The sequence below is a fragment of the Heterocephalus glaber genome, unplaced genomic scaffold, assembly GCF_053883595.1.
Source record: "Heterocephalus glaber isolate CG9 unplaced genomic scaffold, H.glaber_assembly_v1.0 deba00001729, whole genome shotgun sequence".
In the NCBI taxonomy this organism is placed as follows: domain Eukaryota; kingdom Metazoa; phylum Chordata; class Mammalia; order Rodentia; family Bathyergidae; genus Heterocephalus; species Heterocephalus glaber.
Window position 1 is genome coordinate 2,285,511 of NW_028258440.1, and position 23,229 is coordinate 2,308,739.

Consider the following 23,229-nt stretch of genomic DNA (forward strand, 5'->3'; position numbering starts at 1 on the left):
TTTGGGGCCATGCACGCAGGAACCTTTGTGACACTCATGATTGTATTTCCACGACCCAACCCTAGGAAGGGCATGCAGTCAACAAACACCAAATGCTTTCTGAGTCAATAGATTGGTTAAACTTTTATAATTTTCAAAACTCTGTAATGGCCTTAAGAAGGAGGACTCACAGGCAAGCAAACTGAGACCTAGAGAGGCTAAATGATTCAGGTGGTAATTTTCAGAGCCAAGACTAAAGCTTACCTCCATTTGGAGAAGATAATATCCATAGGTCCCTAAATATTGCCCATTGAACTCAACTCAGGAAACCTGATATATTTTGGCCTATCAAGGCCAAAACCCTTGATTTACTTCTACACTGATTATCCCCACACCCATCTGTGGTGATGTTACTAAACTGTGGCAACCTTGTATACTAAGATGGAGTATCTGAGGGTGCTAGTTCATGAGACACAGTACAGAGACTGAGAACAGGGAGAGTGAAGGGATCCATGTAGAAAAATCAGAACTGATTTTGTTAGTATATTACCTAACCTTTGGTTACTCCTTGGTAAAAAGAACAAAAAAGAAAAGATGTGAACTTCAAGTGAAGCCCAGGTTTAAAGTTTAAATTTGCTAGTCAGCTAGAGTGTCCTCCCTACCCCAAAATGGCGGTAGCAATGGCGTGCAACATGGAGGTGTTTCTGTTGTGGGAATGGCTTCACAGTGATTTCCACCCGCCTCTCTGCATCCTGCTCAACTTGCCATCTGTAAGCAGTCTGGCTGGGCTAGAGAATGGGGAGAGGCAAGCCATGGGCAGGGAATAAAGAAAACCTTGAGCTGCACAAGGATCAAGGCCCACACTTTTCCTCCATTAACATTAGCATTGATCATCACACTAAATTAACTGGTTCAGGCTCTTTTGCTTGGACCCCTGGTATACAACTCCTTGTAATATGCTTGCAAACCTCATAAACTGGAGCGAAAGTAAACAGGTTCTGGCACATGATGCCTCTGGATACATTCTCTCCCTAATCACAACGGACCACTGTCCCATCAGGCCTTGCAGCTTATCTTATGGCTTACAGCACCACTTTGGAGCAGTGACTATCTATCTGACCTTGTCTTATGGCTTGGATACCAGTGCAAGCTCTGTAATTGCCTGATGAACATTGTCCACTGATAACCCAATGTGATATGCTCTACCAAATCCCTCATCTTTTTCTCTATCCCTGACCCTCCTTCCAACAAATCTGTCTCATTTACTGGCAGAATAAATTTGTATCCTGGTCATCCAGCTTCCAAACATTCTTAGCAGCTAGGCATGGTTTCTCTCTTCCTACCTCCATAAGTACCATTCGGTCAAGGTTCCTTTCATATTTCAAGTCTCAATTTCCCCAAGCCATCCGATCCCAGAACTACAAATTTTGCTCTTTAACCCCCACCATGTGATGGAGGAGCCCAGAGCTCTATGTGAATGTAGCAATTGTACAATACCACTTGTAACTGTAAGATACAGTTCCATTGGCCTCTGATAGTTTGTAACCAAGGTCTACACTCTTGGTAAAGACATAAGTGATTAGTCAGTTTAAGTGAGAAAATAATATAATTTAGAAACTGACTTATGTTCTCTTCTGACCCCAATGAGGCATTCAGGGATGTGACCACACTCCCTGGGCAGCATTGCCAAGAAATGAAGAGCAAAATAGCAACAATGAGCTCTTTGCTCCAGTCCCTGATGCCCTGTGCTGAACTGTTAGAGTGAAGAGTTAATGAAAGAGGAGAGGGCAAGATAATGCACATACCCTGGCTGCCTTTTCCAGAAGCTTTGCAATTACAAAGTAGTTCTGAGCTTCTCTGTGAATGGTTTACCTGATCAGTTTCATTCCCTGCTATAGATGAATGACAATCCTAGAACAGCCACAGAAGTCAAATGCCTTGTTGGCCACCAGGATTAGAACTCAGTCTTCCTGAATAAATGTGTTGAGCTTATGAAGTTGTTTCTGATAGATTAAAGTTATACTAGGCTTCATAGCAATAAAAATGAGATTTTTCTTTCTACTCTAAACCTCAGTCATTATCGACAGTTAAGCAAAGGGAAACTGGGGAGTGGTGGTAAATGAAAGTACATCTTAGTGAACTGAACTTTCTTTGCTGGGGGGTTAGCAGAAATATAGATAATGAGCACAGGACACTTAAAGAAGTACAGACTCTAATTTAGACACTTCAGGTAGAAGAAATGGAAATGAAAAAGTTGAGGACAAAGAAGGGAAACCACTCAGGACATAGCCTAACAAGACAGAAAAAATGAAATACAGAAGCCTCATCAGCTTTAATTAAAGGAAATCAATATTTGAAGAGCTGTCTTGCTCAGTAACAGAACAAGGGCAAGATACTTCAGAAATGTGAGCCTCTTACAAACAAGAAAAGCAGGCTTTCGTGGGGAAGCAGGCATGATTTAAAAACCTTTCAAAAAGATTATCACTTGGTGGATAAGTTGTAAAGAGAACTCAAGCACCTGTTGAGGAAGCAGAGTAGATGAGCTTCCATCCCCAAAGAGTCTTATGTCTTCTTTCTTTCATTTTTTTTTTTTGGTACTGGGGATTGAACCCAAGGCTTTTACACTGAGCTACGTCTCCAGCTCCTTTGTAAATTAATTTTGCAATAAGAGCTTGCTAAATTGCCTTTGTTGTGCTCAAACTTGAGAGTCTCCTGCCTCAGACTCCCACAGTGCTGGCATTACAGGCATGTATCACCATGGCTGGTCCAAGTCTATGTATTTTCAGTGCATTTTATCAGTCTGGGAGCTTTCAGGAACTTTGAGTCATCTCTAGGGAGCAAAGAATAGCCACCACTTCCTCCAGAGAGACTTGAGACAATCCCTTAAGAATAGCTTGGGTTTCATCTCAGTTATCACATACAAGAACACATATTGGGAGATGTTAAGAGCTGTACAGTTGCAACATATTGTATATTGTTATTATTCGGAGGCACTCTCCAACATTCTAAGCAAGCATTCTTGAGAATTATTTTAAAATCACCTGTCTTTATAATCCTCATGATCATCCACATTAGTAACTAGAAACAAGTTCTCCCAGAGCATTCTCTTTCAGGGATGGAAGACAGGTGACTTGTGTGTCACCACTTCCTTCCCTCACACTGGTGCCAGAGATTGACAGTTGATCATGACACTCTCCTGCTGGGCCTGAATGCAGCCTTTTGATTTATTTGTTCAGCAAATATTTTGAGGGTTGTCTTAGTCTGTTTTCTGTTGCTGTAACAGAATACTAGAGACTAGATAATGTCTAGAGAAAAGAGGCTCATGTAACTCATGGTTCTATAAAGCAGGGAAATTCAAGATCAGTCAGTTACATCTGATGAGGGAGGACCTCAGGTGTCATCCTAATGAAACAGATGATCTCATATACAATGGTACCTTGGTTCACAATTTTGGAAAAGATGGTCATGTTTGTGTTCGTGCGGGAAAGATGGTCACAATCGTGTTCATCAATCACCCAGTGCAGAGTTCCAAACAAAAGCAAAATTTTTCCAAATGCTTCTGTTTTCTAATCAAATTGTTTGCAAAAGCAAGCTTCCATGAATCAAGATACCACTGTAGTGGGAGTGCCTGTAAAGAATGGCAGTGGGCATGTGCAGAAAAAGACACATGTGTTTGAGCCTATAGCCATGGAATCAGGCTTACATTATCACAGCCTGCTCTTGCAATAAGGAATCTAGCCCCAGGATGGCATTAATCCATCAATGAAGGTTCTGTCCCTGTGATTGAAATGCCTCTCAAAACCATGGTACTGGAGGCCAAGCCTCAGCATGAGTTTTGGTGGGAACAGACCATATTCAAATCATAGCAAGCATCTACTTAAAAGATAGCTGGAGAGACAGATAAATTATAAAATCTACAGGTGTCACATGCTAACTACCAGATAAAGATAAATAGACAATAAGTATTATAGCCAAACCTTGTCTTCAGAAATATATTTTCAATTTCTTAGGACTCTGAAAATTAATTTTTAAAATTTCAATACTATTGTAGCTACAGCAGCACAATTATTTTTCTTGGATCTGAATTAATTCCAAAAGAGCTTAAAAAGTACCGTGTAATATGCAGCTATTTCTATATGCCATCCATTAAGAAAATTAATTGAGTATGTTTTAAACCACTAGGTTTCTCTCTCACAAGTACCTCTCTGACCAAAGAGAGTCCAGAGAGAAGTGGATCTGATTGCAATTTTGGTTTAAGTACACTGCATACCAAATCAGCATCAAATTATTCAATCAGACACGCTTTGAAAATGCTAAAGAATTGGGCCTGTCAGTTTTCCTACCTGGATGCAATGTGCATAATACGGCAGAATTTTTTTTCACTTAGGTGGTGTTGGAGACAGGTATGGAGCCTATACAAAAGGCTTACTTGATACATAAGAGGACAGCCTGCCAGGCAGACAGAGGAGGACTGGCACTCATTAACTTTTCCTATCAGAAACTCACCTGGAATTGTTTTCACAGCCTCTTGGTGAGGCTTGGTTGTGAGGCCCCTGAGAAAGGAAAGGATCTTAGTTTCAGGAGAGGATAGCTACTCAAGTGCAGTGGAAGAAGCCTGGATCTGTGCCCTCTGGGATTTTAGCCACAGCTTTTGAGATTACAAGTCAAAGAGGAGATGAAAGTGAAGAGGGCTGACAAATGGTCTAGAAACAGACAGATCAAAAGGGTGACAACAGAGCAGGTCTGTTTTAGAAACATAGGTTAGGAACTAGCTTTTATTCAAAGCAGTCCCCTCCCCAATCTCATGTACCCCAAATTATCATGTATATATTTTAAAAACAGGCAGGGCTTATTCCTGTAAATCCCTGGGACTGCTGATGTTTCAGTGACCAGGATTCTTGTCGGCTTCTTAATCTTTGGGTCCTTGACCCGTATCTTTCCAGATCTTTGCGGCTCCCAACAGTCTGCGGCTGCAGTATTTTCTCTTTTTCTTCTGAGGGACTTCTGGAAAACTCAGAGTCTTTGAGCTCACTGCTTTAGCTCTCTTTCTGTCTTAAGGTATGGGATTTATAGCATCTTGCCCAGGCTTATCTACCCAGCCTGGATCTTTGGGAAGGAATGATGTTAGACCTTTCTTTGTGTACAGCCATCCTTAGTATATCTACAAAATTAAACTCCTATGATCCAAGCCAGCCATAAATTCTCTTACCCCCTCCCATTTCTGATACATTTCTCTTCTGTGAATGGATCTGTTGTTTGAACAGAACAAACATTTTGAATTATGTGATTACTTTCACCCCAAGTCTTGATGTCATACTATTCCTGTTTGATTTATTCTTGGAATATTTCTGGTTTTATTCCCTTCAGATCTGTACTTGCAAGATTTGGGAACAGATCAGAAAGGTCACTACTTCTATCTTTTACAGGACTACTGCTCCAGGATCAAGGCCTCCAGAGCAGCAGTTAACAATAATAAAGCTGCCAGAACAGCTACCAGCTGACATTTCCCCTGATGTCCTGCTGTGCCTCGCGTTGCACAGGTGACTTTGCACAGGAGCACCTGTAATGCAGGTTATAGAGGACCCTCTAGCCCTAGGCACAGACATGGGAATTTAGCCATGGGATTGGTGTCCTTTTATGCAGAAGAATGTAGATGCCTGAGCTTAGAGACTCAAGGTGAGTTAGATGATCACCTACTCTGAGCCCAGTAGCATGCAGATGACACATCAAAAGATCCCTTGTTGCAGAATGCTTCCAAGTGAGTGTCCCACTGCTTACTGTTTGAGTGAGGGGCTAGAAAAAGAAAGGCTCAATTAACTGTGACCAGGCTGTGGAAGTGAGGATGTCGAGATTTACGTGTAGTTCCTGACATGTACTATAATGCTTCCTTTGCATCAGACTGCACTGACCTTCTGGAAGAGACAATTTTGAGAAACATTTGACTAGTTGTTTGGTATTGTCAGCTAATTTGTGAGCTTGGTTCTGGATGAGGACAGAAGCTGGTATGCTCCCAGCTCCCAGATGGGTAGAGGCAGCACTGAGTAGGTTCCTCAGTCCCTACTCACATGGTCCCTACACTGTCAAGGAATTCCCGAACTTCATCCTGTGGCTTCTCACACCTCCTGCAGGACAGAATGTGCAGCTGCTGTCTCCATTGCTGTCCACTGAGCATCAGAATCAGAGCTCACCTTGTTGTCTCTCAATGGAAGGGGCTGCTTTGGACCTCCTGGACACTGAATCATGACTGTGACGTCTGGCTGTCTGTGCAACACACATCTTTATTACCTTTGCAATCGCAGGACCTCCTCATTATCTCTTGTTCCAATCACATCTGTGTAGCTATTTGAAGCTTATGGATGTAAAGCAGAGTATCATTTGTGACTCAGCCTCACATAAATACAGTGACATACAGACATTTATTTCTGAGATACTTAAAAGATTCATAAGCATCTGAAAGCTCTTTGACATTCTCTGAAACAATATTCTGTACTATTGGAAGGTCCTAGCATACACACTGAAAGCCAAGGTATGCATTTTTCCTTATTACCTTCACTTTTTATAAGTGGTTATGCTGACGTACATATTCCTAACAAAAAATATTTCTGATGAAATCAGGATAAATAATTGCACATATCATGAAGCAGAGAGAAAGACTCTGAATTGGTTTCCATGGAAATCTGAAGATGAAGTAAAGTAGTAATTTCAAGGCAGAGTGGCTGAATTGAAGATAATGGTAAAATAGTTTGATAAAGGAAACAGAATAAAGTAATCAAGGAGACTCCAATCAATTATTCCTTTTTGTTTACCTTGAGGTGATTAATTTGAGTGCATTTATTAACCTGATGAAATTAAATAGACTTTCCTTGTGATTTATTTTGTAATTGTTTCCAAGGTTTGACATAAGCTGTGGAGTTATTGAAGGTGGAGATAAATTCAATTACTCATGAAGCAGGTGGTGCTTCTCCTGGAAGAATATCTGAATTCATGGCCTTCCCATGTAATATTATGAGTGAAAATTATTAAATCATCTGATAGTATCTCCCAAAGACTTTTCGAAGTCATTTGGCATCCATATAACCATATACTTTTGCACCTTCCAAACTGAACTTGTAACACAAAAATCCAATGGCAGGAAATTAGAGATTTTATGTTACAGACTAGTTATTTTCCTATCGTTTTTTGGCTCTAGAGCCTTTCTTGGGGGTTAGGCTGTGGTGCTATCATTTATAGAATCTACCAGCTCAAGCTTTGAATACATACAGGTAGTTTTCTTTGACCTTGAGGAGTGGTTACCACTGTCTTTATCTTTAAAAAGCACCATTGGATAAAATGCTAGAGAGAGAGAAAGAGAGAGAAATTTAAAATCTTTAAATGAAAAAAATGAAGTGACTAACTGCTTTTTGTCTCTGTGGTCCATATGTGTGTATATATATATATATTATATATATATATTTATAAATATATATATATAAATATATATATATATAAAATATATATATATATATTTTTTTCTGTTCTTTCTGTGGGTATAGTAAGGATAGACGAGGTTCTCCAAACAGTAACCCAGGCGCCAACTCTCCATCCACAAAGGTCCGGAACACATCTAAGAGTGGGAAGTAAGTGAAAATTGCTCATGTGTGTCTGACATAATCATGAAGCCATGTGCTATCCTCATTTTGTCATTCATTCATATCCATTCAGTAAACGTGTGGGATACCTTCTGTGTGCCTTATACTGGGCTGGTCACTAAGGAATTGAAACAAGTAATACATGTGTCAGTAATATTGTGTATATGAAGGACTAAATAAGGAGGAAGGGAAGGAGGGAGGAAGAGGAAAGTCAAGGGATGACTTTGGAAAGATAGCTTAGGGGATCGCTTCTCGGCCTTTTGGCTAAGATCAAGTGTAGATAGCTTAGGGAACTTGAAGGGCACAAACATCAGCTCAGAAAGGCAGGGCAAGATTTGGACTATGAGTTTGAAAAATTAAAGAAACAGTACAAGTTAATTATTTTATGACTGGTAAAATCCATGAAAAGCTGTCTTCCATTCATGCATTGAGATTTAGGCTTCAGTTAGAAGAATCTGGAAAGCCATTCCATAAATTTCTAGGTTTAAATACATTTACATTTTTACCATATCACTGATTTACATGGCATGCATATTCTTTCCCTAGTAACTAGTATGTACCATGTTCTATACGACACTATCTTTTTGGTATTGCTGAAACTTTTATTGGATGAATATTTGCCATAGTAGATTTGTGTCTTTGAGCTTTTTCCAGAAAATGACATTGGCTGATCTCTCCTTTTGGATTCAGCAGAGCATGGCAATCTGAAGCAGCATGTTCTCATGCAGATGATACCTCTAGCTAGGCACTTCCCCTTCAAAGTAGCAGCAGTCCTCTTGTAAATGACTCAGGTTCTCTGTGAGCTCTCTGTCCCCGGGGTGTGGGGCTCTGTGCCAGGCAGAAGCACACCCCGCCTCCATCTAGGAGAAGATGAAAGATGCCTTCATCATGCTAAAAGCTCTAATCGAGCAATACGATATGTCACTACAAAAGCGCTGCTTTGCAAAGAAAAGTGAATTTGTAATGGTCATATATTTTATGTATTCAGCATTGGACCATAAATGCTGCACTTTGAACATGATCTAATAATCAATTCCCAAAGTGAAAGATCTATTGGCTGCCTTTTTTTTTCTTTTCCTCCTCCTCCTGAATATAATTTCAGGTTTGCATATAAAGTTGAATGTGGGCTGTTTTGGAGAATAGGAAAAGTGGTGGTGAAGACATAAGACTAAATTTCTGAGTAGTTAGAACTTGTTTCAGTTATTTATTGCTGAGCACCACAATCAAAATGCTGTATAAATTATGAAGGAAGAGAATTGATCCTCACAATCCCAAGGAGCTGAAGGTTTTGAAATTAGTCCCAATTTACCGTGAATGCACACTCTTGGTTCCCAGAGATGATGTTGGACAGCAGCTTTTTAATGGCATGCATGTGGAAATGACAGTTCCTGTTGGGTACCTTGTGCCTACCTGTCACATCGACAGCTACAGGGTTCAACCTCCATTCATTAGGTCATGATATACAATTATGGAGGTTTGTGATTTGCTCTTGGATTTCATAGGTGTTCTTTTTTTTGGTACCAGGGATTGAACTCGGGTCCTTGCACTTTCGAGGCAGTCAGTGGAACCATTGAGCTAAATCCCTGGCCCTGCTCTTGGATTTCAAAAGGTGTATTGTTTTGTTTCGTTGGGCTTTGCAGGAATCCCATTTTTTACCTTTAAAGTGAAGAATCTCAATGTGAGCCACAAAAGGAGCAATTGGTACTCTCTGAGTTAAGATGACATAGAGAATGCATATCTCACATTGTATCCAGGTTGTTCACTGTAGGAGGCCTGAATAAATACATTTTTAAGTTGATGCCATGATCTTATATCACACTGGCTATATTTGGACACATCCAAGCTTCTGCCACAGCGAGGGCCTCCTTCACACATTCTGAACTAAGTGTCTTTTATTTGCGATGTATAGTGGTGACTCACGGATTGAGGTAGTTGTTTTTAATTCTTCATGATTTTGGTTAAACATTTTCCAGTATCCTCTTTGTGGATGTGTGTGCCAGATTCCCTTGTATTCTGCCCGTCCCCTCACCTCCCCTTGGTTTTCAGGATGCGTTTTCTTTTGTGGCTGCTATTCTGTCACAGCATAGTTTCTGTTTCTCAGGATATCTTTGTCATCAGCAGCAGTACTGACCTTCCATGGCTACAGTGAGACTATTGGGGGCATTTCTTCACACTTCACAGTATAGGCACTGTGTTAATATATAGTTCAGAGAAAGTTGTTATATATGATTAATTCCTGCTGCATTGTCAGTGCCCATCTTTGGTGTTGATGTGTGCAGTGGTAAGCATGGAGGGTACCATTCTGCCAGGCTTTCTGATGTGATTTGACCTACTGACAGCGGGCTACAAAGCAGACTGTAAGAGTTTCTCTGTGCTATTTGGAGGCAAGATACAGATTGGGAGATAGAAGTTTTCTTCTTTGAAAGGAAATTGGGTCTTTATTTCATTGAGAAAACAAAACAAAATACACAAGTCAAGCTGCCTCAAGTATGTTCCGTGGCTAAAAGTATTGACAACTAATATGTTTTGAGTGAGTGACAACTTGTGCACTGAGCACTTAGTACATCACCCACAAAAAGCTCATGAAATGAGTGCTTTATTTCACATATGAAGAAATTGAGACTCAGAAAAGATAATAGTGTTTCCATCTGGGGGGTATCTAAATGAACATTTTGATAAAAACCTTCTTTAGCACCAATAATAGTAATAATAATAAATATATATTGAGCAACTACTTTATGCCACTGTGCCAGATAGATAAATATAAAGATACAATAGATACAGATACAAAAACAGATAAATATAAGGTTCAGTAGGTACCCTCAAGGGGCTCACAGTTTTAAGAAGGGAGACAGGGCTGGGGATTTAGCTCAGTGGTTTCACCACCTGCCCCGTACGTGCAAGGACCCGAGTTCGATCCCTGGTACCAAAACAAAAAAAAAACAAAAAAAAAAAAAGGAAGAAGAAGAAGGGAGACAGAGGATGATGACATGGCATTGGAGCCACAATAGTCACCTGTAACTAGTGACGGTGTTAGAGTGAGGCAGAGGTCATGTGGAGTATCAGTGAAAGTGTCTGAGAAATGACTTCTAAACCCTTCTATCTTTTCCATTTAGCCCTCAGGTACCAAGGCTAGGTCAAAGGAGGAAAATTCAAGGTGGTCACATAAATGGGCAGAATCCTCTGCATATTGCTCAGAACAAGTTGAAGCAGCGGGTTAGGTCAAAGCTAAATGTGAATGGCCAATTCCACCTTTTTCTGAAATTCAGTCCACTTGGAGCCGACAGCGAGATTCAGTGTAGCATGCTGAGTAGCTCAGGAAACATACAGCTTGGAAGTGATGTCAGTTCTGCTTGCTCTGTTTCATTGCCTGGATCTGAAGCTGGGGAGCCAACCCTGTGTTTCAGGGAAGAACAGATGGAATGCGATGTGGCTAAGCACCAGCGCCAGACTTCACTGGCAGTGACTTTTGGGGAGGTGCAAGCAGTTTCTTCTGTGTTGATGGTGAGCCAAATTGACACCACAGGAAAAAAAACTCAGTGCAGAGCCATAGCACGGACATCAGGAAGCAGAGAGATGTCTTGTGGAGGTGTTGCAAGGGTGGTCCATGGCTGTCCAGGCCAGGCCACTGTGCTGAGCCTCACATAGGGTCCCCATTAGTGACGTGAACCCATTACTCTGGCTAACACGGTGGGCCACAGTCAAGCCATTTACTCACCCAGAGGATCATCTGCAGATAGCACTGAAACTGCCAAGACTGCACATGTGTAGTTGCCGCAGAGAGCCTTTAAAGTGTTCATTTTGTATCAAAATATTTTCATAATTTACATGAGACCAATTCTTTTGCTGAACAGATAAGGACACTAAGACTCAAGAAGGGTAAATCATTTTCCCAGAGCCACATATCGAGTTCCTAGTGGAGAGCAGCTGAGAATCCTGATCTTGTAATACTTGTCCAAGCTCTTTGTACAATAGCACATATTACAGTTGTTCTCCTAGGGAACAACATACTTCAGCTAATCACAACCAAAGGAGGCCAAGAGGCATGATGTTTGTCTGGATAGGCTCTGACAGCCATTGTTAAAATAAAGACTTTGGAGAGATTAGAATCATCCCACTTTTTAAAAATGTGCAATAGTAGCAATCACTAAATGAGCACTTCTCAAATGTTTCATTTTCTCTAAAATAATACGATTCTGTTTGTGTTCCTAGTCACCCTTTCTCAATATTATTGTGGAGCAATTTTGGAGCTGTAATGAAGCCTTTCACCATTGAAGTCATAAAGATAACGCATAGATCGCAAGAGCTATATTCTCCCTCAAATCAGCCAACCAAGGCTGAAGATATGCACTACATCTATATAGAGATATAGCTAGACAAACACATATGTACAGATGCTCCTCAGCTTATGATAGGATTATGTCCTGATAGACTCATTGTAAGCTGAAATATTATAAATGCATTTAATTCACCTAACTTAAGATACCTAATATTACACATATTATAAAATTTATAATATATAAATTATATATGTATATTCAGAAGTATCCATTTGAAATTTTGAGTGCAGGCAGTTGAGATGATGGTGGGAATCATTCACGCATCTCAGCCTGAGACCTTTGAGATAGGCTCAGGCTACGGAATAGCAAGGACCAAGTCCAGTTTTCAAATATTAGTGGATTCCATAAATGTTATAGGGCCAGGGCAGAGCACCCAGGCACAGTGCTGGTGAGTGATACCATAAATGTTAACTTCAGTACTGTAAATATTGACCTAAGTGAATTAAACCAGGGGATAGCAGAGATACTAAACTGAAGGAAAAGGTGTACAAAGGGGGAGTGATGAGATGACCAAGTAAATTCTTGTTCACTTCCACAAATCCCCCTGGGGATTACCCCAGTATGAGATGCCGCAGGGAGACTGGCTCCAACATGTCTTTAGTGAAAATGTCTCACAGCCCACAGACCACTTTATCTATTGAGTCTCTAAATGAGTGGAGAGAGGAGCACACAGCTTCATAAATAAACAAAACGTAGCGACACCCCTTTGATTTTGGTTGGAAGGAGCCAAATGAAAACCTTACCTATTGTAGAAAGAAGAGGTAAAGTCTTGTTTGCTCTGTGTGGACTCAGCATGGAACAGTTTTATGTGTGATTGTCATTTCCTCTAACAGCCATGGATTTCTTCTGAGCCAGTAAGCTACGACTGCTTCTAAACTCCAAATGTGGAGTGTGTGTGTGTGTGTGTGTGTGTGTGTGTGTGTGTGTGTGTGTTCTTTAACTTCAAAATGGTTGCATAATGTATGGGCATACAAATCAAATGGTGACATATTCAACTTTTCACATAATTACTGTAGTTCTATGTGATGCTAATATCAATACTACCCTTAGTTTTCTATTAGACTAAGTTTAATATCAAAGCTTGTGACAAACCAAAACGTCAAACTGACTGCTTATTTTTTCTCCTCTTTTTGGCAATTGCTCCTTTGCAGAAAATGACAAAAGCATAAACCAACATCAGAGTGTATTCCTAAAAACAGCTTTTAGTAAATGTGCTGAGAATGAGTGTACTTGTAACCTGATTACCTTTTCCTTCAATATTCCCCATCCAGGAGAGTGTGAGGCCTTTGGTCCCAACAAAAAGAAGTCAGATGTATCCCAGGAAATGCATTCATTAATAAGGCAAGCAAGTAGCCTAATCCATTTGAAAAAGACTTTTAGTAACCAGAGATAAATGACAGACTCCACATACTTTGATGTTTAACCTGGTACTAAGCAGCTGCAGCACAAGGCTATTCAGAGATCTCTTTAAATAAATTAATCAGGCAGCCTTGTGTGCATTTGAAAGGACATCAGCTTTGGAGTCACATAGACCTGGATTAGAATCCTGGCTCTACCACTTATTAACTTTATACCTACTTCATTGGACAGTTGTGAAGATTAACTATCATAATCCAAGTAAGGCTCTCTTAGTGGCTGGCACATGGCAAGTGCTCACTAAATGTCAACTAGTGATTATGCTTGTTTCAGTTGCCAGCATATTGCAGCTGGGGACAGTATGACCTGGCCAGCGTGATTCTGATGAGCTCTGGTTGGCTCAGTTTGCCTGGTTATCTGCTTTGGCAGCTCCTGAAAATGGGAAGCAGAAGCCTCACCACTGGCACTACATAAATAATGCTTGTAGCTTGGATAAAACAAGAAATGAATGGCACAACCAGAAAGAAACTTTCTCCTGAAAGTTCACAAGCATCTTTGTGAGGTGTAGAGTACTAACTGCCATAATAAATGCCCCTCTCAAATATATACTGGTCCACACTGGTCATGGTTCTATACCTCAGTCAAGAAGAATGTTCTGGCTGGGCATGGTGGGACATGCCTGTAATCCTAGCACCCTGGTAGTCTGAGGCAGAGAGTGGGAGTTTGAGCCCAGCCTGGACAACGTAGCAACTTAGTTAAAAAGGGGAGGGGTGGCTAGGGCTCAGTATAAAGGCCCTAGGTTCAATCTTTACTACTGGGGACAAAAAAGATTGTTCTGCTACTCAAACCTGGGAAATCAGGAGCTGGTTTCCTCTCCTCTCGTTTGCTGTACAAAACCATGGACATAAGGTGCTACTGCTCTTTAGAACAGAGGTCCTCAGAGATTCTTTTTCCTCCCTATGTGACACACGTGGTTGAGAATTCTCATTGGCACTGCTCAGGCAGAGCTCAGGATTATGTCTAGTTTCCAGGTGCCAGCTGAGATTCCATCCCTCTCTGTTCCCTTGAAGAAAGCAAGGAAGAGCAGTGGTAAAAAACAAAACAAAACAAAACTCTTTTCAATTTTTCTCCAATTAAAAAAAATTCTTTCCTCTCTCCCTCCTTCCCTCTTTCTTCTTCCTATCTGATCACTTATCAGTTCTCTATCTCTATTTTCACTCCAACAGTTTTAGCTCTCAGGCCAGCTCTTTGGGAGTTAAGAGAATTTCAAAGGCTGAAGAATGGGTGTCACCTAAGGCTTCTAGGCCAAATAATGTTGGTTTTCAGACAACTAACCAATTAAGCATGCCCCACTGCACTTTGCCATGCTTAAGAGAAAATGGAAGCAAAGCAAAAAGCTCACTTCCTATGTAAATAATTGTTATGAATCCAGCTTTGACTAAAATTCTAGGGTGTGGAACCATTTTAAGTAGAGTGGAAGTTTTTAATTTCAGGTCCGATTTATTAGTACTTTTCTTCTCTGGATTGTGCTTCTAGTTTCTTATCTAAGAAATACCTGATCCAAAATGGCAAAGGTTTTCTCCCATGTTTTCTTCTAGAAATTTTATGTTATTAGAGTTTAGACATTTTATAGTTTAATATGTAGACCAATTACTCATTTTAGCTTAGGTTTTGTATATAGTACCAGAGACAGATCAAGGTTTTCTTTGAGTTTACATATGGATACCCCACTGTGCCAGCACCATTTCTTTTTATTTTTTAATTTTTTTCCATTAAGTTTATTGGTACATTTTAGGTATACAATAGAGTTACATTCATCGTTGGGATCTTGCACCTTTACATGATGTATCTTGGTTCTTATTTTTTCCCCATTCCCCTGCGCTCCCTTCCCTATTTACAAAGACTTTGTTTCCATTTTTTTCCTTTTCTCATATTTTTTCTCTTCCCTTCTTTCCTTTCCCCTACCCCTCCCACTTCCTCTACTCCTTTAGACCTTTTCTTCCTATTTGAAAATATTGATTATACATTTTGATCCTTATTTACACTTCTAGTTTTTCATACCAGAGAAACTATTTGGTATTTAAGCATGTGTGTCCTATTTATTTCACTTAAGAGTATGGCCTCAATTCCAGCACCACTTCTTAAGATCATCCTTTCTCCATTGAACTACCGCACCTTTACTAAAAAATCAAATGTCTGTATATATTTGGGTCTGTTTCTGGATTCTCAGTCCTCTTCCATTGGTTGACGTATTTATCTATATGCCAATATTACACACTGTCTTGGTTACTATAGCTTTATAACAAGCCTTGAAATCAGGTGATGTGAACTCTGCCACTTATTCTTCCTTGTAATAGCTATTTCCGAGATTATAACTCTTTTTCATTTCCATATGGATTTTGGAATCAGCCAGTAAATTTCTACAAAAAGAAAAAAGCCTGCTGGGATTTTGACGGGGGTTGCATTGACTCTGTATATCAGATGAAGAACTGACATCTTAACGATACTAAGCCCTCATGGATTCATGGATCTATCCATTTATTTCGGTCTGTTTTATTTCATTCATTAATGTTTTGTAGATTTCAGGGCACACATCTTTCCTAACTTTTGTCAGGTAAATTCCTAAATATTTCATTCTTTTGGTGCTGGGGATTGATACCAAGGCCTGATGCATGCTAAGTATGAGCTCTACTACAACATTCTACCTCCAACCCCAAGTATTTCATATTTTGCTGCCCTGGTAAGTACCATTGTTCTGCTTATTTTAATTTCTGATTGATCATTTTTAGTATGTAAAAGTAAAATTGATTTTTATAGATTAATCTTATATCCTCCAAACTTGTTACATTCACTCATTGGTCCCCAAAATTTTCTTCTGTAGATTCCATTGGATAGTCCACATAGAGGATTATGTAATCTGTGAATAAAGAAGTTTTATTCTTCCTTTTCAATATGGATGTCTTTTTTTCTTGCCTTAATGCACTGGCAGGAACCTCTAGGTTAATGTTGAGTAGCTGTGGGTTTTCTGGTGCTCAACTTATCCTCTCCCATTTATCTTTGTAAAAAAACACATATAAAAATGGAGTGGAGCGATGGGTGAACAATGGAAGCGTCCTCTGAAAATGCTATTTTGGGAACAAGTAGCTGATCTCTGCTTTTATCACAAACCCAAAGCTAGAGTCCCAAAGTACAGTATCAAGATTTCAGTAGGAGAAAGTAAATCCTATTCACAGGGAGGAGGAGGAGAAGCAAAAATAAATCAATCAGTTGATCAATAAATCAATAAACCCCAAAGTTCATAGTGTCACATACACTGCTCCCATTATTCTCATTCTCTCAGTCATGTTTCCTCCTTCCCCTCCTCTCCATATTGTATAATGGTTAAGATGGCAAATGCTGAAGCACAATTGCTACTTAAGGGTCTAACAGTGCCCAGGGCAGGATACTTAATCTCCTGTGCATTAGTTTCTTCACTTGTTAAAAGAAGATGCTACCCCTAGTACATAGGGTTTTCCTGAAGATTAAACTCTTCACTCATTCACAAATCTTACTGAGTCCATACTAGGTTCCAAGTACCATTCTAGGCTCTGGTGATACACCAGAGAACAAAACCACAACATTCCCTGCCCTTACACCCATTCCAGAGGACGAGTTTGGTCATTAAACAAAAAAGTAAAACATGTAGTATTTTTAAAGGGAATAAAAGCAGAGAATGTGAATAAAGAGCGAAGGGAAATAGGAAGAAAAGGGGCAAAGGGGAAGGAAGTGGGAGGGCTAGAGGAAAGGATAGAAGGGAATGGGATTAATATGAGAAAATGGAAAACTAGGAACAAAGTCTTTGTAGATAGGGAGGACTGGAGGGGTTGAAGGGAGGGCTGGGCAAGGGTGAAAAATAAGAACCAAGAGAGACTATGTAAAGGTGCAAATTTCCAATGATGAATGTCATTATATTGTATACCTAAAATGTACCATTGATTAGAATGAATAATCAATAATATAAAATAGGAAGAAAAGGTCCAAAGGGGTAGGGGTAGTGGGAGGGGCAGGGGAAAGGAAAGAAGGGAAAGGAAAAATGATGAGAAATGGAAAAAATGGAAATAAAGTCTTTGTAAATAGGGAAGGGTGGAGGGGGTGAAGGGAGGGCTAGGAATGGGGAAAAAATAAGAACCAAGATGCACTATGTAAAGGTACAATTCCCAATGAGAAATGTAAATGTGTTGTATACCTACAATGTACCAATAAAAGAATTTAATACAAAAAAAAAGTGAAGGGGCAGGAAGTTTGTAAATTTAAAGTGACTGAGGAAACTGAAAGGTGACATTTTAGGAAAGGTTTGATTTATTTCACTGAGTTATGTATGTAAAACAATTGGAACAGTTTCTTGCCCATAGCAGACATAATGTTTTCACTAACTATAATGTATTGAGTGCTTTCTATGTGTCAGACACTCTGCAAGATTCTTAATGTCTTAGTTACTTTTCTCTCATTGCTGAGACAAAATACCCTGACATCCACTAGTTAAGGGAGGAAAGGCTTATTTAGATCACAGTGTGTAGAGGTTTCAGACCATAGTTGGCTGGCTCCAAGGCAGGGCAGCACATGGCAGAGGGGTGTCACAGAGGAGAAACGGTTCATTGCACACAGAAGACAGCAAAAGCAACAAGGGATGACCATAGTTCTTTTTATCTCTTATATCTTATCCAGGCTACCTGCCCTTAGGGCCGATAGCACTCACACCCTTAATCCTAGTGCCCTTGATGCTAGCACTGCACCATGAATCAATTCTAGCATCACACAGTCTAGATCCAGCCAACTCTGAAAAAGCCCCATCTGTGACCACATAAGACTTTAGGGGGATGTCTAAACACAAGCCATACCACTCAACATATTATTACCTTATTTAGCCATTACTATAAGCCTATAGAGTAAGTGTTATTAGCCCTTTTTATTGAGGAGGACTCTGAGATGATAAAGAACTTTCCAAATTCATATAATTCACAGATGATGGAGGCAACAGACATATCTATGTTTGTCCTGTGAGTTTAAGTTCATCCATCCTTTCAGGAGACAGCCTTTGTGCTGCGGGACTATATTAGATCTAGAGACATAAATGAGACTATATTAGATCTAGAGACAGTAGAAGATGGATTGAGGTGTGAGAGGGAATAGTTCTGAGTGGATAGAAGGCTCTGCCGGAGCTATAAGTCATGGTGAAGCCTCAGTTTTCCTTAGTATTTCATCATAAAAATGAGCCTGACCTTGCCTGGGACTCTACTACTATCATCTGGCTCTGATACTTTCATTACTGTGGGTATGGTATGCAAGCTACCTGAGAATGTGGGAGCAGGGGAGGGGGAGAAATGATACAACATTGTTGGTCAGTAGCGACGACTTCATTTAAAAAGATGCTTGGGCTTTTCAGGATGATTGCTTGCCAAAGTTTAAACAAAAAAGAAAAATGAGGCAGGACTCAGCTCACTGATGAGTAAACTATAAATTTTGCCTGGAAAATGCTGGCAATGCTATAAAATCAGGCCACCATCTGTTAGTGCTTGCTTGAAGTAGCATTCATACTGGTTAATTAAGATGTCACATGCATTTGAGGCACAAATCATCACTGCACAGGTGCCTAGCATCCCTGTAAAGATCGTAGGTGGTGAAGATGGTCAGATAAGAACATCATGTTACTTGAAGGACAGATTTATATCATGTCCCAGGAGCTGCTGTTTGGGGTCACTTGAGTGGGGTTGAGTGGAGAAGAAGGGAACTCCTGAGGAAACTGCACGCTTGAACTGACGGATCATTTACTCAAAATGATCAACTGCTTAGCCCTGTGCATCTGGCAGACCTAATGTACGTTTGGCCATCACTGAAAACCCATCGTGAATTTGGCAGTAGGAGGGGAAAGGGAGGCAAGTCTGGATAAGCCTGAAATTCCTGATAAGAAAAAAATGTCCTTGCTTTCTTTAGTATTTTATAGTTTGCAAACAGCCTTCTTATTCATGATCTCATTTAATTTTACCAACAGTACTCAAGAGGCAGAGATTTTATCTATACCTTACAGATGAGGAAACTAAGGCTGAGAGAAATCATGTATTTTTCCCAAAGCCACACAGATAGTAAATGGCAGAACAATGATTGAAACCAGCACCCATTTAAGTCTCAATCCTGTCTCTTATTTTTCCGACTCTGTAGGGTCCAAGCACAGGCTGCTATAAAATTAGAGCCAATTAAATTTAGTACCTTACCCACCACTCCCCCAAAATACTTTCCACTTTGATATGCAAGTACAATAGAGTATTACAAAATTCATTTCCAACAAAGATGTTAAAAATTGCCAGATTTAAAAAAAAAAGTTCAATTGGGGCTGGGATTTAGCTCAGTGGTTCCACTGCCTGCCTTGCAAGTGCAAGGTCCTGAGTTCGATCCCCGGTACCAAAAACAAAAAAATTGCCAGATATAAAGAGGAGCAAGATGTTTTAAATAATAAGAAGTAACATTTATTGTGTGCTTCTTATGCAACAGGCCTTGTTCAAAGTGCTTTAAATGCATATATTATCTCATTTAGCCCTGAAAACTACTTCATGACATTGAGTCAAGGAGAACTTATCAGTTGCTTAGATGGCATTGGACCATACCAAACCTGGAGGAGTCCTTTGGTGTTGGGAGTCCAGGTGCATTCAGCAGGCATAGGCCGTTAGCATGGCTGCTCTGTGGAGCTTAGGCTGGGAGTCAAAGCAAGGTGGTTTTTAGCATCAAAGATGATAATTATGGGAATTGGGAATAGTGGGCTTGCTTGCAGGTGGCTCTTCCTCATCAAGGAGGAGATTTGTGTGCCACCAGCTTGACTGAGATGCCCTCCACCCAGCGTTTCCTTGTTGACCCTCATTTTCCCATTCCAGCCTGTGGACCATTCAAGGATGATCTTCCTGCTTGGTGCCTTTACACTAGGCACTGCAGCATCTGCTTTACTTGTGGTCCCTGTCAGAAAATAGGGTACTGTCACTCCCAGCCACATCATCCTCCCAGGACTACTCCCCTCCTCCATGCGACACAGGCAGTCCTTCCTGTTACCCCCTCCTCTAGGCATCACCAGGCACCATCTTCTCTCTAAAGATCTTCCAAAAAGTAACTCTTCCTGAGTATTCTTTCTGGTAGCTTTCAGGAACTTTGAGGAAAGCGCACCTGCACTTCAACTGGTAGGCTCATGCCGTTCCCCCGAGACTGGCTTATTGTCGTCCTCGGGCCAAGTTTGCAGTAGTCTCTGTTTCCTTCCACACACCTCCATATACTTTCCCAACCACATGTCAAATACTCACTTCCCAGCTGGTCTCCTTTAACAGCCATAATTTAGGGGCTAATAACGTGTCTTATTTTGTCCTTGAGAATACATCAAGCCTGGAGGCTGTGGGTTTCTTTACCTGGTTATCTGGGTCTCTGTCCCCCACTTGGTGGTACAGAAGAAGTAAATGTGTACTATTGTACTATCACGGATGGGTGCTTATGTTTTCTGCTTGTAATAGGGGAGGCAGTGTTATCATTCATTCCTGAGTGTCCACATGGGCAGAGCATTTTGTGCTAGGCAGAGGAAATCCCCCCACTCTCCCCAGCCCTCAAATGCCTGATGGTAGGGAATTTGTGCTTGCTAGTTGTCATCATCCTTCTGCATTCCAGTTTTTGTCTTCTAATAGATGGGGAAAGATTCAAAGAAGTGCAAAGAAGCAACCTGGGAGCTGGGTGTGGTGGCGCATGCCTGCAATCCAGCACTTTAGAAGGCTGAGGCAGGAGGATTGTAAACTCACACCCAGCCTGGGCAACTTAATGATTTAGCATGGCTTTCTCTCTCAAAATAAATAAATAATTGAAGGGCTGAGGCTTTAGCTAGTTTAAAAGCTCTAGATTGAAGCCCCAGGTACTAAAAGAACTGTTTTTTAATTTTTTAAAGATTAAAATTTGGCCTAAAGTGATACACACCTATAATTCCAACACACCGGAGGCTGAGGCAGGAGGATCATGAATTCAAGGCCAGTCTGGGCAATTCAGTGAGACCCTTTCATAGGGTGGTTTTCAGTCTGTTTTGTACAGCCCTTGCTGCTGTAGGTGGGAGGGAGGGAAAGGCAGCAGATGGAGCTCCAGGCCCTCACTTCGCCTCTTCCAGAGTGACTTCATTTAGTGAAAGAGTTCCTGCCTATTGCTATAGCGCCAGCTGAGAATGCCCAGGCAGCAGAGCATGGGGTAACAGCCTGTATCCACCAAGCCCCAGCTCCTCAGTGAAGGCAGAGTAGTTCTGGCTATTGGACTGCCTTGTGGTTCCTTTTCTCATTTCTGCAAGCTCCTAAAAAGAAAAAGAAAAAGAAAACACCAGAAGTGCTTCCTTTCATATGGCCAGGGAGCTGTGAACAGATGAAAAGGACCAGAGTGCCAGGTAATTGTTCCCTAAAATGACAGCCTACACCCATGCTGAACCTGAAACACTTGGAGGGAAAAAAGTGTTGCGGGTTTTGAGTAATGCTCCCCAACTGGCTGCTGCTCTCAGGACTAAATGAACACACACTATTTCCACTCCATTGCCTTCAACTGGCCTCTGTGCTTGGCTGTAATGAAACCTGTAGCAGAAGGAAGAAAAGAGCATTTGCTTGGGGAGAGGATTATTTTTGTTGCTTAAACCATCCTCTGCTGGAAAATAGTCAGGTGGATGTTTAGGCCCAAATCGGCTTTGTTCATTTGAATGCCGTTAGGAGGCTGATGGGTTTTTGCAATATTTATTCATTCTAGGTATTTTATACGATCCCATAGGCAATTTCATCCTAATTTTAACTCTCTCCCTCATGCTTTATATCATGTGTGCTTACTGATTGTTGCAACCTTATGACCAACTATAGAGCATCCTTTTCACAACCCCACCTTCCCTGTAGTTCTGCTAGCCTCTTCCTTCTCTGCCACATGCATCTTTGTCAGTACCGTGGCACCTATTTTGAATGGTTGTTGTCCTTTGGAAAGGACCCTGTCCAAATTCTAGTTCATTGGAAAGAGCTCAGTCTTTCAGATTCAGTAGGCATGGGTTTAGGTACCAGCTCTAGTACCTCAGAGGAGTGACTTCTTTGCAGCTCATGTCCTCATCTGTAAAATGGGGAGAATAATTGGACCTCCCTCTACTAGAAACTCATTTTTGAAAAATTTTAACTGATATTCAGAAACATAAAAGCCATACATATTAATGCTGTACCATGCAATATTTGATACATGTATGTGTTGCATAATGTTTAAATTGGGATAAACATATTTATTTCCTCAAACATTTATCATTTCTTTTTTTTTTTATGTACTGGGGATCAAACTCAGGTCTTTGCGCTTGCGTAGCAGGGGGCGAAACCACTGAACTAAATCCCTGGCCCCATTTATCATTTCTTTGTAATGAAAACTTTCAAAATCCTTTTTCCTAGCTTTTTGGAATTGTTGTATTTTTGTTTTTTTTTTTTTGTACTGGGGATTGAACTCAGGACCTTGCACTTGCAAGAAGGCAGGTGGCGGAACCACTGAGCTAAATCCCCCTCCCTGTTTGTTTTTTGTTTTTTTTTTTAGGTAAGGCCTCACTACCTAGTTCAAGCTGACCTTGAACTCACTAAGTAGCCCAGGCTGGCTTCGAACTTGCAGTGGTCCTCCTGGCTCAGCCTCTCAAGTGCTGGGATTATAGGCGTGCACCACTGTACCTGGCTCTCTCTTCTAGCTTTTTGACGGGTACAATACATAATTGTTACATACTAGAAATTCTTTAAGGATCCAATGAGATAACTTATGCAAACCCTCTGATACACATTGGTGCTTATTAAATGGCTTCATTGTTATCACTCATATATCTAAACGATTAATATGTCCTTTCTGCATCATGTCTTGACTGGTGCAGCCTCAAAGCATCTCTCTGTCCT

The 23,229-nt window shown here is 40.6% G+C and overlaps 1 protein-coding gene across 2 annotated transcripts in view; it reads left to right on the top strand.

Annotated features, from left to right (window-relative positions):
* The window catches only part of Hs6st2 (heparan sulfate 6-O-sulfotransferase 2), a 308,229-nt gene that overhangs the window by 255,114 nt on the left and 29,886 nt on the right, over positions 1 to 23,229 (top strand). The window contains exon 3 of one of the 2 annotated variants that reach the window (XM_004860077.4): positions 7,512 to 7,595. The exons of the other annotated variant lie outside the window; for it this stretch is intronic. Within the exon in view, the coding sequence (XP_004860134.1) occupies positions 7,512 to 7,595 (84 nt within the window). The remainder of the gene's footprint in view (positions 1 to 7,511; positions 7,596 to 23,229) is intronic. 2 annotated transcript variants of the gene reach the window in all.